The sequence below is a fragment of the Macaca mulatta genome, chromosome 15 (genome assembly GCF_049350105.2).
Source record: "Macaca mulatta isolate MMU2019108-1 chromosome 15, T2T-MMU8v2.0, whole genome shotgun sequence".
Taxonomy (NCBI): Eukaryota; Metazoa; Chordata; class Mammalia; order Primates; family Cercopithecidae; genus Macaca; species Macaca mulatta.
This window is the reverse complement of record NC_133420.1, coordinates 4,098,505-4,120,118: the sequence shown is the minus strand read 5'-3', so window position 1 is coordinate 4,120,118 and position 21,614 is coordinate 4,098,505. Positions and strand designations below refer to the sequence as shown.

The 21,614-nt window shown below is 48.5% G+C and overlaps 1 protein-coding gene across 1 annotated transcript in view; it reads right to left on the bottom strand.

Moving 5' to 3' along the window:
- Positions 1-5,094: 5,094 nt before the first annotated feature.
- Positions 5,095-21,614, bottom strand: part of LOC144334884 (uncharacterized) — a 201,400-nt gene continuing 184,880 nt past the window's right edge. Inside the window, exons 3-6 of the mRNA XM_077966729.1 lie at positions 11,355-11,494; positions 8,854-9,104; positions 7,943-8,022; positions 5,095-7,288 (exon numbers count right to left, since the gene is read on the bottom strand). Of these exons, the coding sequence (XP_077822855.1) occupies positions 11,436-11,494 (59 nt within the window). The 3' untranslated portion in view covers positions 5,095-7,288; positions 7,943-8,022; positions 8,854-9,104; positions 11,355-11,435. The remainder of the gene's footprint in view (positions 7,289-7,942; positions 8,023-8,853; positions 9,105-11,354; positions 11,495-21,614) is intronic.

The window sequence follows — 21,614 nt, the reverse complement described above, 5'->3', positions numbered from 1 at the left end:
AATACCATGGTTCACCAACATGACCGTGGCCCCTGCTCTCACGAACCTGCGGCCTGATGGGGAGAATGGACACTAATATGACAATCACTCTAATGGGTTTCTGATGAAGAATTGAGGAAAGCGCACCAAAGAAAGGGAAGCGGGATTCTCTAAATTTATGCTGTAAAAGAACCTGGTGTATCTTGGGATAAGAGGTAGAAAACTGATGCATTCTGGAAGGTATGATCCCCTTGCAGTCTGGAGAGAAGTAGAGGTTGCTTGTTGAGGGGGGTGGAGTGTAGGGACACCACGGTCTAAACAGAGATGGGGGTGCGTGCAGAATGCCTCTTGCAGCAGGAAACAGGCACGTGCAAGGAAGTAAGCACGGGAGAAAATGGCACAAGACAAGAATGAAGGCAGGCAGGCAGGGGCTGGGAGATGATGGTAGATGCTTTATTCCCTTAATAACAGCAATGGCATGCTGTTGAAAGTACTTGAGGGAGGTGGGGAAGTGGGTATGAAGTGTTTAGTGTTTGTAAAATTATCACATTGTCTTACCCAACTCTACTCTTTTTTATTTTTAAATTTTAAGTTCTTGGATACATGTGCCATGGTGGTTTGCTGCACCTGTCAACCCATCATTTACGGTTTAAGCCCTGCTTGCATGAAATATTTGTCCTAATGCTCTCCCTCCTCTTGTCCCCACCCCCCAACAGGCCTCCGTGTGTCGTTCCCTTCCCTGTGTCCATGTGATCTCATTGAGAACATGCGGTGTTTGGTTTTCTGTTCCTCTTTTAGTTTGCTGAGAATGATGGCTTCCAGCTTCATCCATGTCCCTGTAAAGGACAGGAACCCATTCGTTTTTATGGTTGCATAGTATTCCGTGGTATATACGTGCCACATTTTGTATACCCACTGTATCATTCATGGGCATGAGATATCCTCTTAACATGTGATCCAGCAATTGCACTCTTCGGTATTTATCCAAAAGAGTTGAAAACTTGTGTTCACAGAAAAACCTGCACATGGACATTTATAGAAGCTTTAATCATTGCTAATTTTATTCCAGCTTTATTCATAATTGCTCAAACTTGGAGGCAACGAAGAAACCAAAATGTTCTTCACTAGGTGAGTGGATAAATAACCTGTGATATATCCAAACAATGGATTATTCTTTAGCACTGAAAGGAAGTGAGCTGTCAAGCCATGAAAAGACACGTAGGAACTTTAAACATGCACGGCTACACAAAAGAGGCCCATCGGAAAAGACTAAATACTGTAAGCTTCCAACTAAAGGACATTGCGAAAAAGGCCAGACTATGGAGTGAAAATATCCGTGGTTCCCAGGTGTTGGGAAGAGGGAGAGATGAGGTGAAACACCGAGATTTTTAGGATTTTAGTGCAACTGCTCTGTACGATGCTATCATGGAGGATACATGTCATGACATATTTGTTCAAACCCATAGAACCAGCACCAAGACGGAGCCCTTATGTAAACTGTGGACTCTGGGTGACAATATGTCAACGTAGGTTCTTCAATTACTACAAATGGTCCTTCTGGGCAGGAGTGTTGTTAGTGGGGGAGGCTGTGCACGTGGGGGAAGGGAAGGCATATAGAAGGCCTCTCTGCACCTTTCCCTCAATTTTTCTGTGAACGTGAAACTGCCTAAAAGATAGTGTATTTTTAAAAAACAAAGGAAAAAAAGGAAACAAAGAGTCCTCACAAAAAAACAAATGAGAAAATGATCACACTGGGTGCTTCAGGTCAAAATGGAAGAACAAGGGCTGTATTCACCATCCCACCTGATTTTTTTCTCACTGCTTTTCAGCATTTTTTGGAGTCTAGTCAGTGCAATAACGCAAGTTGAAATATATAAAATGCACGCTTATTAGAAAATAAGATTTAAAACTATCTGTACCTTCAGGTGATGTGATCACCTGTGTGGAAAATCTCCTGAAATCACAAAAAGCCACTAAAACTGATAATAATAAATTACTTCCTAATAGGTGAGTTTGGAAAGTTTGCAAGATACAAGCTAAACACAAGCAATATTTATCTCTTTATACACTGGCAAAGAAATAATTGGAAATGGAAATTTACAAAGCAATATTTATAGCACATCAAAACATGAAATACTTCAGACTAAATCTGACAAAAGATGTGTAAGATCTGTACACTGAAAAGCAGGCAGTGATGCTGAGATAAAGAAATAAATGAAGTGATATACTGTGTTCATGGATCAGCAGGCTCAATATTGTTAAGATGTGAGTTCTGCTCTTGTGGATCAGAGGTTTAATGCAATTCCAATCAAAATCCCAGCATCATTTTATTTTTATTTTTTTTTCCAGTAGAAATGAACTAGCGGACTCCAAAATGTGTCTGGAAATTTAAAGGACCCCAAAGAGCTAAGACAACTTGGAAAAAAACGGTGGAGGACTTACCTGAACTATCAAGATAGTGTGGTATTGGTATAATAAGAGAAAACTGGGTTAATGAAACCTCCTAGAGGGTCTAGTAATAATCTCACAAACATGTTACATATACGTAGTGGATTTTTGAATAAAGGTTCAAAGACATTAAATTAGAGAAAGGACGATAATGATGATAGAAGGATTAAATACCATAGGCCAAAAAGAGAAAAAAGAGCTCCTGCTAAATATCTTCACATTGTTGGTGTCACTCATGCAATTCAATTCACATTTTGCGTGTCTAAAAGTTGAACAGACCTCTTCATTCTCTTTCCGCAATTCACTCCACAGAGATGCTGATGTCTTTCAGTGGAACTTGGAGGTTTGCTCTTCTTTTTAAAATGACTCTTAGATACTGTTTATGCAAGAAGTTATGGGACTATAACTTACAAATACTGTTCTAAACCTTGGAATCACATATTCTCCTTTTTCTCTACTTATCGTTTCTAATCAGTTTCCCATTTCCTCTTTCTCCTTCATATTTACGCTGCATTCCTTTTAGTTCAGGTTCTTGTTACCCCACTTGATCTCTTGATGCGGTCACCTGAATGTCCTTCGTGTTCCAGCCTCCTGGAATCCTTCCTTCATGACCCTGCAGAACTGCCCTCCAGACCCGCAGGTGTGACCCGGAATCAAGGATCTCAAAGCCGAGTGGGATCTGAAAGGCTATCTAGACCAATCCTCCATTACAGACGTAAACCTTTTGATGACTTCACTTCAGAGCCCAAAATATTTGCACTGCAGGCAGAATCGCCTAAATCACTTAATGTGATGTTCAGTCTTCCCGTGGTATTTTCCTATCTGCATCTCCCTACTTTCGGTCAGCCATTTCTCACTCATGACACCGAACCCTTCATTCACATCACATTATTGTTCTTCTCCACACACACTCATTTGTTTTCTGCCTGGGTTTTTTGTTACATGATTCCCTCTGCTGCAAATACCATTTTCCAAGATGTGACTACAGAATTTTAACATATTCCTCAGAATGATTCACATATCACATATTCTACCAAATGGCTGCAGATTCTGTCACCTCCTTTCTTATCCTATGGCAACCTGGAGAACGTTCTTCTCTTAGCCAATAGGATTTATCATGGTCCTTTATCTTAACAATAGTTTAGCGGGACTGAGAACTGGGAAGTAGATTTTTCTCCCAGGGGTGAGAACTGTCTTAGTTTAGCAGATCTCTCTGGGTCTCCATTCTGGTTGTAGAAAAGCAACCCATAGGGCATGGTGGGGAGGAGAAGGGGAACTAAGCTGTGTTGCATGAAGATGGACAGTTGTGACCCTTACTCCGGGGTTGGGAGTTGAGGCCACTAGAAAGGAGAAGCTATAAGGATGAAGACGAGGCATAAAAAGTGATGCAGGCCGGATGCGGTGATTCACGCCTGTAATCCCAGCACTTTCGGAAGCCAACGTGGATGGATCACGAGGTCAAGAGTTCAAGACCAGTCTGACCAATATTGTGAAACTCTGTCTCTACCAAAAATACAAAAATTAGCTGGGTGTGGTGGCACGGACCTGTAGTCCAGCTACTCAGGAGGCTGAGGCAGGAGAATCACTTGAACCTGGTAGATGGAGCTTGCAGTGAGCCAAGATCATGACACTGCAGTCCAGCCTGAGTGACAGTGAGACTTCATCTCAAAAAAAAAAAAAAAAATGCATAGTAAAAAGACTGCGTGAGGAGAAGAGGCAATCAGCAACCTTCTCCAGGGTGGGATGGCTGAAGGCCCTTTAAGAAAAAAGGTGTCTACTTTCCTTCTGTAGGTTGCTCTATCGTGATTTAATGAACCCTCCTAATCTACTGTATTCAGTATTTGGCATGAGTCAATTTAGGGGAATTGTAGAAAACATAGCTGGCTGTTATCATCAGGTTAACGTAGATTGGGAGGAAGGGAAAAACCCCAGGAGACACGTAGGAAGGACAATAGGTGAAAATAGAAGAAACTTGGAGTGAGTTCACCCTTCAAACAAAATCCAGTTTCTAGAAAACACTGTGAGGGCTGCTGGGTCTTCATCATCCGAAGATGGGGGATTCCAGATAATTATATTTGAATCGCACAAGATGGGGGTGATCACCACCAGCTCAAATGGGATGAGTTACAATATCTTCTATCGGGAGGAGGTAAATAAGAGGATAGGTACACGCCTATAGTCATCACAATTTTGTCAAGATTACTCTTTTTACTTCCATGTCATAGATGGGGAGCCTGATGCTTGTGGAAAGGATTTGCTCAGGGTCTCACCATCAAAAGTTGCAGAGGAAAGATTCCAACATGTTTTAAAAGCTGCACACTGAGCTGACTCCCATCCATGCTGTCATACCGACTTTGAGATTTCAATCCTCCTGAAGGCAGGAAACTTATTCCATTTGCTTTTATATCCTCCATAACACTAGCGAGCAAGTTTTGCTCAAAGTAACATGGAATATTTTGCTGACTCAAGGGGAAAAAGAGACTTAAATACACCATCACAAGTCAACCTTCAAGGAACAGAGACATATTTAGCATTAGCTGTCTCAGTCAAATCAACATTAACATGTACGTTTATCCTTTACGTGGGAGTAAGACAGCAAACACAATTGAAAAAATGAGCCAAGTGTAAAAATTTGTCACAAAGGGATGGATTTAGAGCAGTGAAGTAGGTTATAAAATGGTCAGCATAATCCATTTTAATGAATTATTAGCTGAAACATGCAAAGCATTTAGGATTTCTGGGAGAAGTGTACAAACACACCAAATGTTTGACATTTTCTTTACTACTGCTGTCTTTCCACAAGGGTGGAGATGTTGACCAACAGCCTTGGGAGGAGAGGTTGCAGCTGAGCCCACACCCTCTCAAACTCCTTCAGACTGTTTTTGTAGACTACCATTCACAAATCCTAACATTTACTCAATCAGTACAGCAGTCGTTGGCCAGAGTTCAAATTTCTGATTCGAAGGAATCTGCACTCTGCCTGCCAGGATCGACTATTAATGGCTTCGTCCATAGAGGAGCTGTGTCTTTGCTCACTATGGAAGAGTATTGAGGCTTTGAAAGGGGTATTCTGCTGGTCGTCACCTGGTCATCCTTCTGCTCACCAAGAATAGATACTGTTCTCAGCCCCTTACATTGACAAGGTCGTTTAATTCTCAGCCCTTTCAGATAGATGCGACTATTACCCCCATTTTACAGAGGAGGAAATCGAGAGGCAGAGGACATAGGTGAATTGTCCCAGAACACAGAGCTGGCTATGGAGCTGGGACTTGCACCCGGCCAGCCTGGCTCCAGAGTTCACTGCCCTCCTGTACAGCACGTGTGACCTGCAGTAATCACCGCCCAAACAGGCAGGCACTGCGGATAGCCAAGCACACCTCTTCCGATTTCAGCACGGAGGACGGTTCGTTTTCATTCTGGTGTTTAGCTCAGTTAGGACTGTGTTTATCACCACAAGGGCGCACAACCCAGAAAGCTCAGTCACGTGCCGTTGCCTTCTATGGTCATGGTTTTCTTTTTGGCCCCATTTTCCTGCCCACTTGGCCTGCTGCGACGTGAATGATGCGTTACTACTACTACAGCATGCAGGTGAGCAGGTGGCATGGCGAGGTGGGTGATTGGACAAGATTTCCCGACAGCTGGATGCTTGGGGGAGACCCGCGGTGGCCCCTTCTTGTTCTTCCCTCTGGGGTCGAGCGTGAGGCACTCCGCGCTGGTGCCAAGGGGTGTCACAGTTTCAGCACCCGACAGCCAGGGCGCCTTTTCTGTCCAGCTCCCCCCGCCCCGCTTCTTTAGTTAGAGAAGTTCTCTGACTAGAGATTTTGCAGTCAGAAGAGTGATCATTACAATTTTCATTTTGAATATTGTGGCCCTGCTGGACTGCGATGCAACAGGCTCTTTCATGACGACTGGCAGAGATGACGAAGGCTAGGGCATCGGGATCAACGGGAGCGAGCAGGACTCGTGGGATACAGCTCTTAGCTTCCCTGGGAGGGAGGCACAGAAATGTGAGTCTGCTCTTCACATGGCCGTAGACTCTCCTGTGTCCTCCATGGAACCTGTGGAGGCAGCATTAGGCGCTGGCCGTCTCCGGGGTGTGAGCTCAGTGAGCAAGAGAATATCTGCCCTCCATCTCCGCAGCTGAGTCCTCTTGCAGTTTTGATTTTTAGAATGAATGCAACAACCTGCCCCATTCTGCTGATGCTGCAAAAAGGATCTGGAAAAGAACGTGCACAGCTTCTCCAGTCTTAGTATTTGTTACCTTGTAGTTTGGGAAACTTTGGCTTGAAACTTGGCTGTCCTAGTACAAGGATGTGCTGAGGATTCTATGATCCTGCTAGATTCTGCCAGGAGGTCAAGTTGAAAACGAGCTAGGTGCTCTCTCTGCCTCTGTGTCACTCTTTCTCTTGTCTGTGTCTGTCCCGTCTCCCTGTTGCTCTGTTCCCCTTTTCCTCTCTCCTCCCCTCCCTCCCTCGCTTTTGCTCCAAAGAATATTCTTGTTGAATTTGTTTCTCCATATCTTCTGCCTTTCCTTAGAATACATGTCTAAGAGTCTACTCATTGTGAAAAGCAAACGGCCTTTAGAGGTTTTCCAAATCTAACAGATGGGTGTCCTTTCAGGCAGAGCTTCATTTTACACTTTTATCAAGAAGCCCGGGGGTCCCTGCTTGCCATGCTGCAGTCGCCCTCAGGAGGTTCATGGAGAGCAGAGGCCTTGGGGCTACATTAAGGGGTGTCTTTTTTCCAATGTCCCGAAGGTATACTCTGGGGAGGGGGCAGTTGAAGTAGGAAAGTGACATCAGCACGTCCTGTATGGCTTGGGTTGGTCAATTACAGTGTGCACCGGACTCCCGGACTGGCTCTAGGTGGGGACAAAGGACTTCAGTTATTACAGGGTGGGTTGGGCTGGCGGCTGCCCAGCTCTGGGGACAGATGCGTCGGCTTTCGAAGCCAGGTAGCACCTGTCTGAGACTGCACAGCCCTCCTCACCTCTTCAGTTCCTGAAGGGAAAGACCCCAGGAGACTGAGGTGAAGAACGCTCTTCCATTCTCAACTCACCCACCATTAGGGTTCTGCCCCCTCTACCCTCCAGCCCCTGAACCGTGAAGTTCCCGGGGTCCCTGGCCAGTGACGTGCTGAAGCCTCCCTCTCCAGGACCTCTGGAAAGAGACACCCTACTCGAATGCATGCTTCTCCAGGAATATTTGCTCTGGTAATAGCTAAGAATAAAAAGCCATCTCTAACAGTTTGATTGCAGGTGGGTGGCCCCGGGGCAAGTGACTTTGGGAAGATGGGGCTGGCTGGCGCCCTGTGTCCTGACTTTTCTTCTGAGCCTTTGCAAAACCACTTTTGAGAAAATCGGGGTGGGGACTCCTGGGTGGCATTTTCTTCTAAGTGAAAATCTGTAGAATTCCTGCAGTTGCAGAAGCTGGGGTTTTCTGTCACGACCTTGTGGGGACAGGGGCTGCCCTTCTGTGTCCTGGCAGTGTGGGGCCTGTTTCTTATCCAGACTTACCCAGACTCTTCTTATCCAGAAGAGTCAGGTGCCTGGCCAGTGAACTGCCCAACTCCAATTTGTATGTCGCTCGTATCGACCTAAAATGAAATTAAAATAAACTCTAAAACATCCCATTTCTGGCATTAAAGAGACCCAGGAAGGGAAGGCTTAGGGCCGGCTTCCTCACAATCCAACTGTAGGGAGGGTAGCCGGATCCTGGCATCCGTATCTCCTGCTGGGTGAGGGTCACAGGATCTCAGCGCCCAGGTGAGGCAACGATGTTGAAAGAGGCTTCAGAAGAACTGGGCCAGAACAGTGGAATCAAACGGAAAAGACTGGAAATTCAATCAGCTTGGGGAATAACCAGAGAGCGCCTGTTGGCCCAGCAAGGATTGAAAACAGATTGCCAGCAACAGGGCCATAGCAAAGCTCTCTCAGCACACCTGCCCCGGACCGTCAGCTGATGAGAGCTTGTGATTTTGCCATGCAAGGAGACGTAGCTATTGGGTCTTCAGCTGGTTCTGGGCACAGGGAGTCTAAGACCCTTGGAATCTTTCGAGTGGTCAGAGTGCCTTTGTGTAGTCGGGATAGGCCTGGGAGCTGGGGGCCCCTAGGCAGTTTCAGGGTGGGTCTGGGGTTCAGGAAGACCAAGGCAACACTAGAGGGCTGGAGCTGTCAGTCTCCAACCCAACCTCTGACCTGGAGGGAGAGGGCTGGAGATGAGTCAATCCCCACTAGCCAAAGATGTCATCAACCATGTCTACAGTGACACCTCTAGAAAACCCTAAATGGTGGGGTTGGAGAGCGTGGGGTTTGGAGAGCTTGCAGCTTGGGGAAAACCTTGACATTCTGGGAGGGCAGCATTCCCACTCCCCAGGGACAGAAGCACTTGCAACCCGCCCCCGCCCACCAGGCCTGGGGCAACGCACCTCTTCATCTGGCTGTTCACAGGTCCTTCATAACGAACTGGTGACAGTAGATAAAGGTGTTGCCCTGGGTGCCATGAGCCAGTCTGGCAAGTTATTGACCTTAAGTAGAAGGACAGGGCAACCCCGATTTTTAGGTGGTCAGTCAGAAGCAAGGGAGGCCTGAAACTTGCCGTTGGTGAAGCGGGGGCAGTCTCATGGGACAGACCTTCACCGTGATTTTTCCTGGTGCAGCACTATGTCCAATTTCATAGCTGAAACATCAATAAATATTTCAACTGCTTTAACGTTAATGTGCAAGTTGTACTTAGGGGTGTAACATCTGCCATTTAGATTTGGGGAGGACCCTCAGAACCAACTTCAGGGCCACCTGCCACATGTACATCAGCACTGTGGTGCAACTTGAACTCTGCAAATCAAGCCGCTAATGTCTTAGGGGAATCTGAACCTTCGATTTCATGCCCCGTGCAAGGTGAGTCCTTCCAACAACACCCCTGGAGCACTTCGCACATGGTTCAGTGCTGATCAGTTCTCAATGATCTGTGCCACCAACGCTTTGATGCTTTGAACAACAACGTCCTATATCCCCCTCCAACTGCAAGCTACAGATCTGATTAGCGAGCCAAGAGCCTCACGCTTCAGAGGGGTGGAGTGTGCATTAGTGACAGTTGAACTGTTTAGAAAGAGCCTGAAACAGCCGGCACCCGCTGGGCTGGAGTACAGGTGCCTAAATAGTGCAACAGCATAAACATAAGCTAAACTCACCGGAAGAAAAATTCACATTAAAATTACACTGAAAGATTCTTCACCCATCATATTGGTAAAAATAAAAGTCAGGTAATAGGGCAGATAAGGGAGTGGAGAAAGAAGTGCTGCTGTTTACCGCTCAGCAGGGTGTATAGCCTCACAGGCTTCAAAAAGACAATCATCGCAAAAGCCACATCGGTTGTTCTCTTTGAAACAGAACTCCCACTTCGAGAACTGTTTCCATTTGCCACGAAGGGGTCACTCACCGCAGCAGCAAAAGAGGGAAAAATCACCAAACAGGGCAGGCTCAAATAACCCTAGTGCTCCCACAACGTAGCACTGGGCCACCTCGAGAACAGCACGGAGCTCGTTACGTGCTGACAAAGGACACCAAGATATAAAATGTGTGTGTGTAGGCAGTCTATCACATCTGTCATGTTTCTATCAGTTTCTCACATCTATCATGATGTGAGAAAACCCCCAAACCCAGGCAGAGAATACACACAGGGGGGAGGGCGCGCGCTTCTGTCCCACAGCCCCAGGTGCCTCTGACAGGGAGCATGGGAAGCTCGCGGTTGCTCACACAGGCACAAAGGAGCGTTTCCATTGTGTCCTTCAGAACTTTTTGAAGATTTTACCATAAAGCTCCATTTATTTGAAAACTAAATATTAAAGAAAGGGAGCCCAGGGGGCCTGGCCACAGCTGGGGGGCAGGGAGTGGGCTGGACACAGGGGCTGGAGGGCGTCCACAGGGAATCGGGTTAGTGAGGCAGAGGGAAGCCCAGGGCTGCCTTCATTTCTTTTATGCCAAACCGGGCGAACAGAAAGGCAAGAGCTTCTGGAGTGCCTGGCCCCAGTGCAGCTCACCATGAAGGAGCATGAGGGGTCTGCCTGTGTGAGACTCCACGGGGAGGGGGTCCCTGCTGCGACCCACCTGACCTGGCATCCTGCACCCGCTGCTGATGGTGGCAGCACTGCTCGCACGGGCATGGCTACCCTGCTGGGCTTGAGCCCACACCCCATGCCTGGAGGGCTCAGCAGGAGACACAGGCTCGGGTCCCCAGCTGAGAAAAGAGCCAGGTTCCCTTTCAGGGGCCAGAGAGCCAGGGGCTGATGCTGCCTGTGACCCCATGAGTTGAGCACCAGGTGTGTGAACCCTGAGATTGGTAAAATGGCTCCTGGGAGGTCCCTGGGCACTCCTTGTGGGGCTGGTGGGAGGCACGCTGGGCCCTGCAGCTGGGTGCTTCCTCACGCATCTGTGGAAAAGGCTTCTGAGACTTGGAAAAAGGGCTCTACTGCTGAAAACAGGCTTCACGGTCACACAGACTCACATTCCTTGGTTTTCACACGTATCTGCCATGGGGGCAGCCAAGCTTGGCTGTTCCCACTCTGACTTGTGCCTTAAGGTGATGGACGGGCACGTCCTCTGGCGCAGAGAAGGGAAGCTGCCCAAGCACCAGTGTGGACACTGCACTGGCTCAGAAGCCTTCCAGGGAAGAGGAGCCTGAGGCCCCACTGTGCAAAGCTGCTCTTCCCCATCTTTTCGATCACTTCCCAGGAGAGGGAACGCTGCCTCAAATGTCTGAAGCCTGACAAGGGTTTCGGAAGACTGGGAGTGAGGCTCGCAGCCAGAGGACTGCGAGCGTAGTCCACAGGAACGCAGGAACGTGGGAACACGGGAATGTTGGCTTTGGTGATGTGTGTTAGAAAAGCATTTAATAACCGGTTAATCTGTGCGGCTTGCAACGCACACTCACCTCCAGGCATCACGAGGCCGACATCCTACATGGTGAGCACGGAGAGCTTCTCTTCCGAGTCCAAACGAATGACTCCATAGGTCAGCCCATGCGTGGAGAGGACGCCCCGGCCCGGGGGCTGGTTACTGTCATCCGTGGGCCTGTAACGACAGTTTTTAACTTGAATATGCAGGGGCAGACAAGCCATCATAACCACAGCTGTGCAGTCAGCACACACACGGCAGGCTGGGCACCCCTGGGAACAGTGCCGGCCACCCACGTGGCCGCATTAGGGGGTGCTCCTTCTGTTTATGAACGGCTGCTGGCGAGTCTACTGCTTCCGCCTCTACGTTCTCAGGAAATCTCAAGAATACCTGAAAACTACGAAGGCAGCTCCTCTCCTGACCTCTCTATGCAGGTCCTGCACAGACCGGCTCTCTCTGTCCTCCCAGCTCCTGCTCACTGCATGGTCTGCTCTTCCAGTTTCCAAACGTCTGGAAGGGGGTGCATCCACTCCAAGAATGCAGACAAAACCACTGAACAGAAATGATGGAAATCCTGACTGTTCAGCCTCAATTCAGACGCAGGCTGTCTGGGCGTACGCCCAATTTTATACATAAGAATCTAAAATAAGATTTATGCTGTGCCATTCTGGCTGCCAAGTTCTAAGGAAAATTATTTGGGTGGCAGGCAAGCTGTAGAATGAACTGTGGCACCACTCTGGGGTCTGCCCCACCTCCTCTGCCGGACACCCCAGCTTGCTCCCGCTTTGAGGCTTCTGTGCTGGTTCTCGCTGCTACTCAGGACGTTCCTCCGGCAGACCTCCGCACGGCCCTCTCCCTCCACGTCTCCAGAGTTTGGCTCAAATTTGAGACTTCTCATCCCCTCAGAAAACACTCCCCACCCAGCGTGTCCACCCCATAGCACACATCTCTGACTACCTGTGCGACCTCCTCCCTCAGACCCAACTCTCCAGTTTGTTTTGCTCACTGCTGCATCCCAGCCCTGAAAAATGTCTAGCAATAAATATCTGCTGACTGAATTTGTGAACAAATAAGTTAAAATCTAAGATCATGGATTATATTCCTGAAAACTAACAATTCCTCAATGGTTATCTAAGGGAGTCACCACAATTTAGGTACACATCACATTTGTTTCTGTAATTTTCCATATGTAAACCTTTAATGCACTTTACACTTAAAAGCTGGACCTAAGCTTGCTGTTTAACTTTAAAATATTATGGTTTATAATGAAGCTGAAGACATAAATGAGGCAACATAAAAGTTAAAATTTGCAAGAGGAGATCTCATTGGAATGAATTAACTGGTGTACTGAAAAAAGCATGAAAGACTCCTGAAACAGAAGTATTCTAGATGTAAGAATCAAAAAGGATAGAGCTAATCAGATAGAAAAGCAAAGTCTGCCCAAATAAGAAAACCCACAAGGAACCACCTAGATGGCGTGAGCTCAAATCACTGGGCTTTACACATTATTCTCCTGGCCTTTACTTCCCAGAGACCTCAAAAAAACTAAAACTTCAAAATGAAAACACAGTGTTGTCAGTGGTCCTGCCACCATTCCCTCACCCTAACAGTCCTCTACAAAGATCGATGTGGGAGTCAGGAACTGTGAGCTTCAGTATCTGCTGTGTGTTGAATCGTGTCCCTGCAAAAGATCTCCCCTCGTATCTGTGACCTTATTTGGAAGCCGGGCCTGTGCAGAGACAGATACCCCTGGACTTACAATGGAGTTACAACCTGATAAACCCATTGTAAAGGTGAAAATCGCAAGTTGAACCACCTTAAGCCAGGGCCATCTTATGACCAGGTTAAGATGAGGTCAAACTGGGTTAGAATGGACCCTAAATCCAATGACTCGGTCCTTGAAAGAGGAGAGAGAGGCCCAGACACTGCGAGAAGCTCACATGATGATGGAGGCAGGGACTGGAGTGACAGGTACCCCATCCAGGATCGCTGAGCACCCGAGGCCGGGTTGAGTCCTGGGACAGGTTCCCTCAGCACCTCCAGAGGCCCAGCCCTATGACACCTCGGGGTCTCCGACTCCACCCTCCAGAACTGAGACAAGTGTCTGTTGTTTAAATCACCCACTGTGTGGTACTTTGTTACAAGAGGCCGAATACACTATCTTAGTGATAAAAATTTAAGGTATACTTAGTTTTGTTTTTAAAAGCCACATGAAAGCAAAACGCTGGGCTAGCCAAGATTCAGAACACTGGCCTGCCGGGCAAGAGGCTGGGAGGAAAAGTCATCTTAGGGCCCAAATCACGTATGTTTTGTTATCTCCATTACAAAATCCCCCCCTTTTTATCTGAGACACGGTTTCACTCTGTCACTCAGGCTGGAGTGCAAGGGCGCACACAGAAGCGTGGTGTTCAGGCAGGCACAGAACACAGGCAGGCACACAACACAGGCACAGAACGCAGGCACAGGCAGGCACAGAAGCGTGGTGTCCCCCCCCGCCCCCCACACACACACAGGCAGGCACAGAAGTGCGGTGCTTCTGACACACAACCAGGCACAGAAGCGTGGTGCTCCCAACATACAGGCCGGCACAGAAGCGTGGTGCTCCCAACACACACACAGGCCGGCACAGAAGCGCGGTGCTCCCGGCACACACAGCTGGGCACAGAAGCGCGGTGCTCCCAACACACACACAGGCCGGCACAGAAGCGTGGTGCTCCCAACACACAAACAGGCCGTCACAGAAGCGCGGTGCTCCCGGCACACACAGCTGGGCACAGAAGCGCGGTGCTCCTGACACACAGGCAGCCTCACAGTCCCACCTCGCCACAGACGTGGTGTCCAGGGTCACCCCTTAACTTCTGACCTGGTGGTGCTGATGCCTCCCCCTACAGATGGCAAACCACTGCCCTAGTGGTACCTTCCATGTGCCAAATGGTTCTGAGTCATGCATAGGGACTCAAAACTCACCACAAGCCTATGGTTATTATTCCCCAATTTGAGATGAGAAGACTCGGGCACGGAAATGTTGACTTCACCGCCCAAGTGAGTGCTGGGGTTTGGCAGCACTCAGACCCAGAGCACAGCCTCTATTCCCAGGACACTGAGTGCATCAGTCTACTGCTCTTTTTTTATAGAAACTTAGAAGCAAACAGTACAACCAACGCGAGCACATTCTTAGTATGAACAACGCAAACATCACAGTTCAAAGGGAAAGTGCCTGTTTCTGCGCCAATCCTGTGCCCCACAGATAACCACTATGGAGATTTTTATATGTCAACGTTTATACTCTAAGATATGCAGTTAAGTATAAAATATGTATGTATAGCAATACATTGATTTTTTAAAGAAAAGCACAATCAAGATGCTTCTTCTATGTTGGCAGAGAAGTTGAGTGTTGGGAGAAGCTGAGTGTTGGGAGAAGCTGAGGCAGGGCTTCCATATCTGACATAAGAGTCTTGGAACATGTCCAGGGTCCAGGGTCTGAAACTCCTCGTGGCCTTTGGAACACCAAGCTCTGTGCTAAAGGGTGGAAGGCTACCCTGACGCACCATTATCTAAGCCCAGGGCATAGACCTCCCTGTCCACTGTGAGTGTCGGGACTCCGATAGTCCTCCCTGTCTACTTGTTGGGGCTGGGATAGGCCTCCCTGTCCACCTGTGAGTCCCATGCACTGCAAGATGATGCTATGCCAAAACTGTTCCATGAGGCTTCACACCGGGTATTGTATTTCATTCACTGCTAGGCTCTACACTGACTTTTATGACCCCAGGAAGGACTCAGACTTAAATAGAATAGGGGCTAGGTGATACAAACGGCCGCTGTAATGAGAACATACCAAGACCAGGCCACAAGGAAGGAAGGAGAAGCCCCCTGCCACAGCCTTTTACCAAGTCGCTGACATCTCTGTCCAACATGGATAAAAAGACCCTTTTTCCTCCTAAGTCTAAAGCAACATATCGGCCCATCTGGCAGTAATTCTGTTGTACATTTAACTTCATCTTGCTCTTCTAAGTGACTGTTCATGGTCTTAACACCTGTACAAGAATTTCTCAGTTGCTGAACCAGTGTTAGTTATTCAGCAGACAAAATGGCAGCAGATTGCACCCCAGGAAGAAACACACCCAGTCACGGGCACGGAACGGGACATCAGTACAAACCGTTTACCAGAAAAAAACGCATCTCTGCTTTGGGACGTACCGTCGCCGGTCTCCATGAGCTCGGCGTTGCCGTACTCGGGCGCTGTCCGGGACCCCGTGGAACCCTGTGGTCACTCCATCTGTATCGAATGCTCTGAGGTGTACGTGGTTACGTCAGGAGGTGCAGAATGATTTTCTGTAAAGAAGCACATCATGAGTGTTTCTGGTGGTTGTGGCGTTTGCTCTGCAGGTTGAGCAAGCCATAACTTAGGAAGAGACCGGAGCGCGGGCGCTCACCCTGGGGGTGCCGTGAGAAGCCAAAGTCGATCTCAGCCATGTCTGCCACAAACATCCGGCACAAAGGGGGACCCTCAGCATAACTCACGTTGCCGAAAATGGAGTAGAGTTCGGTGAAACCTCAATTTCCTAAAAGGAGCCACGTCAGCGGCGTTTTAACTAGAATAACGTTAGACCGGCGATGGCGGGGCACCAGGAATCGTGTGTGTGTTCATGGAAGGGTCCCGTTTCCTTTCGGCCACCATCGACACAGCCCAAGGCTTTACTGGCGCTTTGGAGCCCAGGGCCTGGAAGTGGAAACCCAGCTCTGGAAACTTCTGGGGATTTGGGGATTTCCCTTAAGCTCTCCGTGCCTCAGTTTCTTCATCAAATGGGAATAGTAATGGCTATGACCATGTAGGGTAGTTGGGTGGATTACATGAGTTAACACATACACAGTTCATAGGATTTTCTTTACAAAAGGGGGAGACATCAAGAACTACTATTATTTGTCTTAGTACAAACAATACTAGTCATTCAAAAAACCACCTTTACACCCTAATGTGTACTAAGGACTGCCTAAGGCCAATGAGCGCATGGAGCTCTTTCTCTTACAGCACCCCGTGGAGAGAAAGTCAAGCCGTAAGCGGCTAAATGGGGAAAAGTATGCTTTGCTAGTTAATGGATAAAACGTTGAGGAAGATGTGTCAAGCAGCCCACTGACGACGCCCGTCACACCCAGAATCTTGAGGATGGGCGCCACAGTGCGGATCTGGATTGTGAATCCTCCTTTGACAGAAGCTTTTCAGGATCACCCACCACCGTCCCACGCAACAGAAGCCACAGAAGCGTGATGTTCTGTGCTGCTGAAAGTGGTGCTCATCCTCAAAAGCCTTTCTTCACCGCACACTGCCCGTGTCAGCACCGCGCCCGGAGGCCATTTAGACGGCGAAATCAACTGAACGCACAAAAACAGCACACAGAAAATCGAGGCACAAAAGAGGCCGTGAAACGATGCTCCTTTATGATCCGAGAACCGGGCGGGGTGGGGGTGCTGAGCCGCCTGGGCACCGCGTCAGCCCCTCCCGAGGGTGTCAGTCTGGCGTCACAAGTCGATTTGGCAACGCCACTCACTTGGAACCCGTGACTGAGAAGAGAAGAATGATCGGCTGTCACTAAGGGGAGGGTCCGCCACACCGTCCGTCAGTGCCACGACTTTCCACCGGCAGGCAGGCCGCCCGACTTCCTGCAGAACCAACCCTCAATCCTCAGCGGACTTGGATGGTAGCGTCTCGGAGGCCTCCTCTCAGCTCCGAGGTGTGAAAGCGCTGCAGACAGCTTCTAGATGGACAGCGGGTAAAGCAGTAGAAAAAGAAAACTACAATGCGATTGCCTATCTTATGCCAAACTGGCTTGACTGCGAAGATACATGTGAGATGTTCCTACTTAACTGCTGGCATAAATTGGTGGAAAAAAATCCACAAAGGACTTGAGATTTCTCTTCAACAACAAGTAGAAGCGCGGCCAGCTCTGTGAGACTGGGTGACCTGGAGTCTGCAGCCCTGGGCTTTTCTCCCCTCCGAGGAAAGCAGCCTCTGTGGCCTCCCCTTCCATCCCTTGGAGGGGTTGGCCAGTGTGACTATGTTGTGCCTGGACTCCTTAGAACTCTCACACGCATGCGCACACACGATCACACACGCTAAGTTCTCGTTCACAGGCTTCTGATGATCTCAGAAGGTCACATGCACATCTGACTTTTTACTTCTCTTGTTTTGCTACAGAAAATATTTCTCCTCTTCAAGTTTCATTATTTTGCCACAGCTTTTCCAAAAAATACCAAACTTATAGAAAATGTCCAGATAGTCTACGAGGATTACCTTTGTACCCAATTAGAAATTACTGGAACGTGATCACCTGAGAGTTACATTTGGGTCACACTGAGCCCTGATGTACATGAGTTAGGAGCCCCTCACAGTTTGGATAAATTAAGTCTTTGTACTAAAACTTCCTCCAGTATTGCAAGGGTAAACCCACAAAGGGAGGCCCAAGTGCAGTGCTTCTTTGTTCAAAATATGTGTTTTCCGGGTAAGATTCTGTGCACTTCCTTAAAATTGAATACAATCCGAGGATACAAATGCTTCCACCAAGTGGCAGAGGTGGTGTCTGGCCTCCCCGTCAGGTCTAGCAGAGCCTCGACCACTATCCTGGCATCCAATATACACATGGAATTTTATTATGGAAAAATATGTAACAGTCACACATTTCTGTTCAATGTTTAACCTACTGTGATTTCAAGTATAGGTTATTAATTCACATAAATGAGTGTACATGTTCCTGAAACTGTGTCAAACTGAAGTGTAATACTGCTTTGCATTTGAGTACTTTGCAAACTTTTAAAGAGTATTTCTGCTTTCTCCTTTATACTGACAACAGTTGAGAGACAAAAATTATTTTTTTCAATTTTTTTTCCCTCACTGAAAGCCTAAAGCAGGAGAAGGAACTTCCAGATCCCAGCAGCAGTTATTGGGAAAAGTGAGACAGACCCAGCTCTCCTGACAGCAAACTCCTGTTCCAGACAGAAAACAGCTGACACTTTCAGTGTCAGTGAGCACCGAAGGGGCTGGGACCCAAGTCAATCCCAAACGCCTCTGGGTGTCAAGGAGTCAGTGATCTAGAAGTGAACATTCTGGGGTTCTAGGGTGTCTGTGGGCTATCTGATCACACATGACGTCCACCTGCTTCCCACTGAGGGATTTGCAGAGATCAGGCTTTCCTGTGGTAGCTGATGCTGGGAGAGTCCGAGCCTGTGTCTTGTGCTCCATTATCGGCAACATGGTACACAGTCGTCTCCGATTACTGCTTTAATAGAGACACACACCAAATCCTAGTCAACCCAAGTCCCATACTTGATGGAAAACATGTAGTCCTGAACCATTCAAAGGCAGAGCGACAGAAGGCTCATCACCGCTCCTCCACGCGCCGGCTCTACCTCTAGTAATTCTCACTTCACTCCTTTTCCACGGCATCTTCAAACGTTGTAGGGCAGTGATCCTAACTTCGTTCTAACACAGAGGATCTCCCTTGTCATAGAACCTACACAAAACAGTGCACCACGCCCAAGAAATCTGAACACCTGTGGCAGACAGCAGCGTAAAGCAGCCGTGGTTAAAGCCCTCGTTTCCATAAATGACTCCCGTGGTCAGGAGGAGCACACTTTAAAACCCTGTCCTGTTGACTGGGACTGTTAAGGTTTCACAAAGGAGCATAAGTGAGAAGAAAAGATGGGAGCGGACATGGCTGCAGGATTCCCCAGTAGCAAGGCCCCTGCAATTCCAGCTGTGGGAGGGACCTGGGCATGAGAAGCAGTAAAAGAGCTTCCAGAAACAATCCAACCAAAGCACCCCAGGGGCCAGAGTGGCTCTGCACTCTTTCCACCAAGGGATTCCACAGCCATGATAAAACAGAGGAAAACCTGCACCCACAAAGGCATTTAGACAACAGGCACAGAAAGACATTGTGAAGCGTGCTCACCTATGTCGGTCTGGGCCATGACCTCCGCCAGCTTGTGGGCAGCCCCGCTGCCCCCCGCTCTGCATGGAGGACAAGGAGGTGGAGGAGGTAAGGTATAAGGGACTGACAGCCCAGAGCGTCTTGACGTGCCACCGTGAGCTAGGCTTTATTCCACAGGGTAACTCTGCTTCCCGTGACAAGATGCAGCATGTGAGTACAGATCAAAGGGTATCAGCAACTAACCCAATCCCCAGGTACTAAGCAGAGGACCAAGAGTTTAGTTCCTTCCTTATTTGCTACGAGCTTGATTCAAAACAGCTTTCTAGGATTCTGGGGACAAACATCTCTAACTGGTGAGAATTCTGGGTTTAGTAACGGAAGAATCACCTAATGCCCATTTTGTAACTGCTGTTCTCATCAGAACTTGAGGTCAAAGGGTAAAATAAAAGGGGGGCCAAGATCTTGACACCCCAGTTGCACAAGGCTAACCAGCGTGCTTGAGGGGGTGAAAGGAGTAGGATTTTTAAAGTGCTGAGTTTTAAAAACATGGCTGTAGGCTGGGTACACTGCCTCATGTATATAAGCCCAGCATTTTGGGAGGCTGAGGTGGGAGGATTGCTTGAGGCCACGAGTTCAAGACTGGCTTGAGTAACACAGCAATATCCTATCTCTTTAAAAAGAAAAAAAAGTTATTAAAATAGTAATAAAAAGGTTAATACAATAAATTACTATAGCAACATGGCAACCCCTGCTGTCAGACGAGGTGCACTCTCTGTGGCTACGATGGGGTCCGGAGGGAAATGTAACCGGCATCATAGGGAAGGTGGACCCCAAAGCTCCACGGCGCTACTCCTATACAGTCTGTTAACCAGCATGAAGTCTCCTCCACAATAAGAAGCCCCACCCTGGGACCCTGCCGGCAGCCCCAACTGGACAGAATGGCCTCGTGAATGTCCTTTCCTGCCACAACGTGCAGACCCTGAGCCAGTCCTGGCTGTGACTGAGGCTGTGCATAAACGTCTGCGCCCAACAGCTCACCTGTGTACATGACACGCCCAGTCAACCTCATTTCAAATGTTACGCTTGCCCCAAGGTGAACAGGGATGTTACAGGTTAACTCACTGCATGTGTGTTAGACTTTCCCTGTAAGTGTTCAGACATTGCACGAACCAGATGAACAAACCCCACTTTCCCTGTAAACGTTCCGACATTCCATGAGCCCGATGAACACACACAGCCAACAAACCCCGGAACGTGTAACGCCGCGGCCTCCTCCCCTCCTGAGGGGCACGTGCTTACAGCTCCCCCGAGACCACATTTCCCAAAGCACAGAGGGTTACTCTGAAAATAAAACCTCCTTTTCCCTTCCTTTATACATCTCGTGGTCATGTTAACAACTATTGCTACAAATGCAGAGAAAAAAGGTATCATCCGTGCCGGTCACCGAATTCCTAGCACCAAAGCTTCAGGGCCCCCCAGTCTGAAGGAAGCTTCTATCACCCTAAAGCCAACTCTGGAGATGAAGGCCGAACTGGGGAAAGGTTGTGTCACCCACAAATCCACACCACGGGGCCCTCTGCAGTTGTGTGTAAGGAACTCTTGGCCTGTCCTGGGGTTTGAGGACATCAGGATGCAAGCAGATACTGTACGCTCTGCCACGGGACGGTGAAGTCTGCGAAACCTCAGAGGAACACAGAGACAAATGGCTGCACGAGTCCCACAGGCCGAGCCTTGATGGGCACCAGTGTCAAGAACACAGACGCACCAGGAGGGGCAGCTGATGCAGGCAACGCCTGCAACCCCAGCACGCGGCAGCGTACGAGAGTGGGGGTCTCTGGCCAGGCTCCACCACAACAGCCATATTCTGTAGTAAAATTTTAATCATAGGTTTTAACTAGTTATAACTCTAACTTGTTTTACAGATAAACAGAACACAGGGTACCAACAGACTCCAAAGTACTTCGCCTAGAACCAAGTCTAGAATGCAGATGGCTGCTGCTCCGAGTGTGATGAGTCCCCTGTAGTGCCATAAATCCTAGATATAGGTGACTAAGTGCTCTGCCTAAACCAGATGGCACCCTGAGGCTCTGAGGGTACCCTCTCTCCCCAGGCCAGTCCATCAGCCCCAGCAGAAGCTTCTAGAGTAAGAAACTGGATTTCTATTGGACAGATGTAAACCAGGCAAAATCACAGGGACTCATCCTGGAAGCCCATCCGTTTACCCACTCATGCCCTAGAGAGCCCTGCCCCCATCTCCACATCCGCAGTCACGCTGAACCACAAGAACTGGCTACTAGGCCCTCAAGCCACTCCCTTTCGCCCCCGGAACAGACCCTTCTAAAACCGTGAGGCCCAGAGTAGCCTTAACAGGTGGT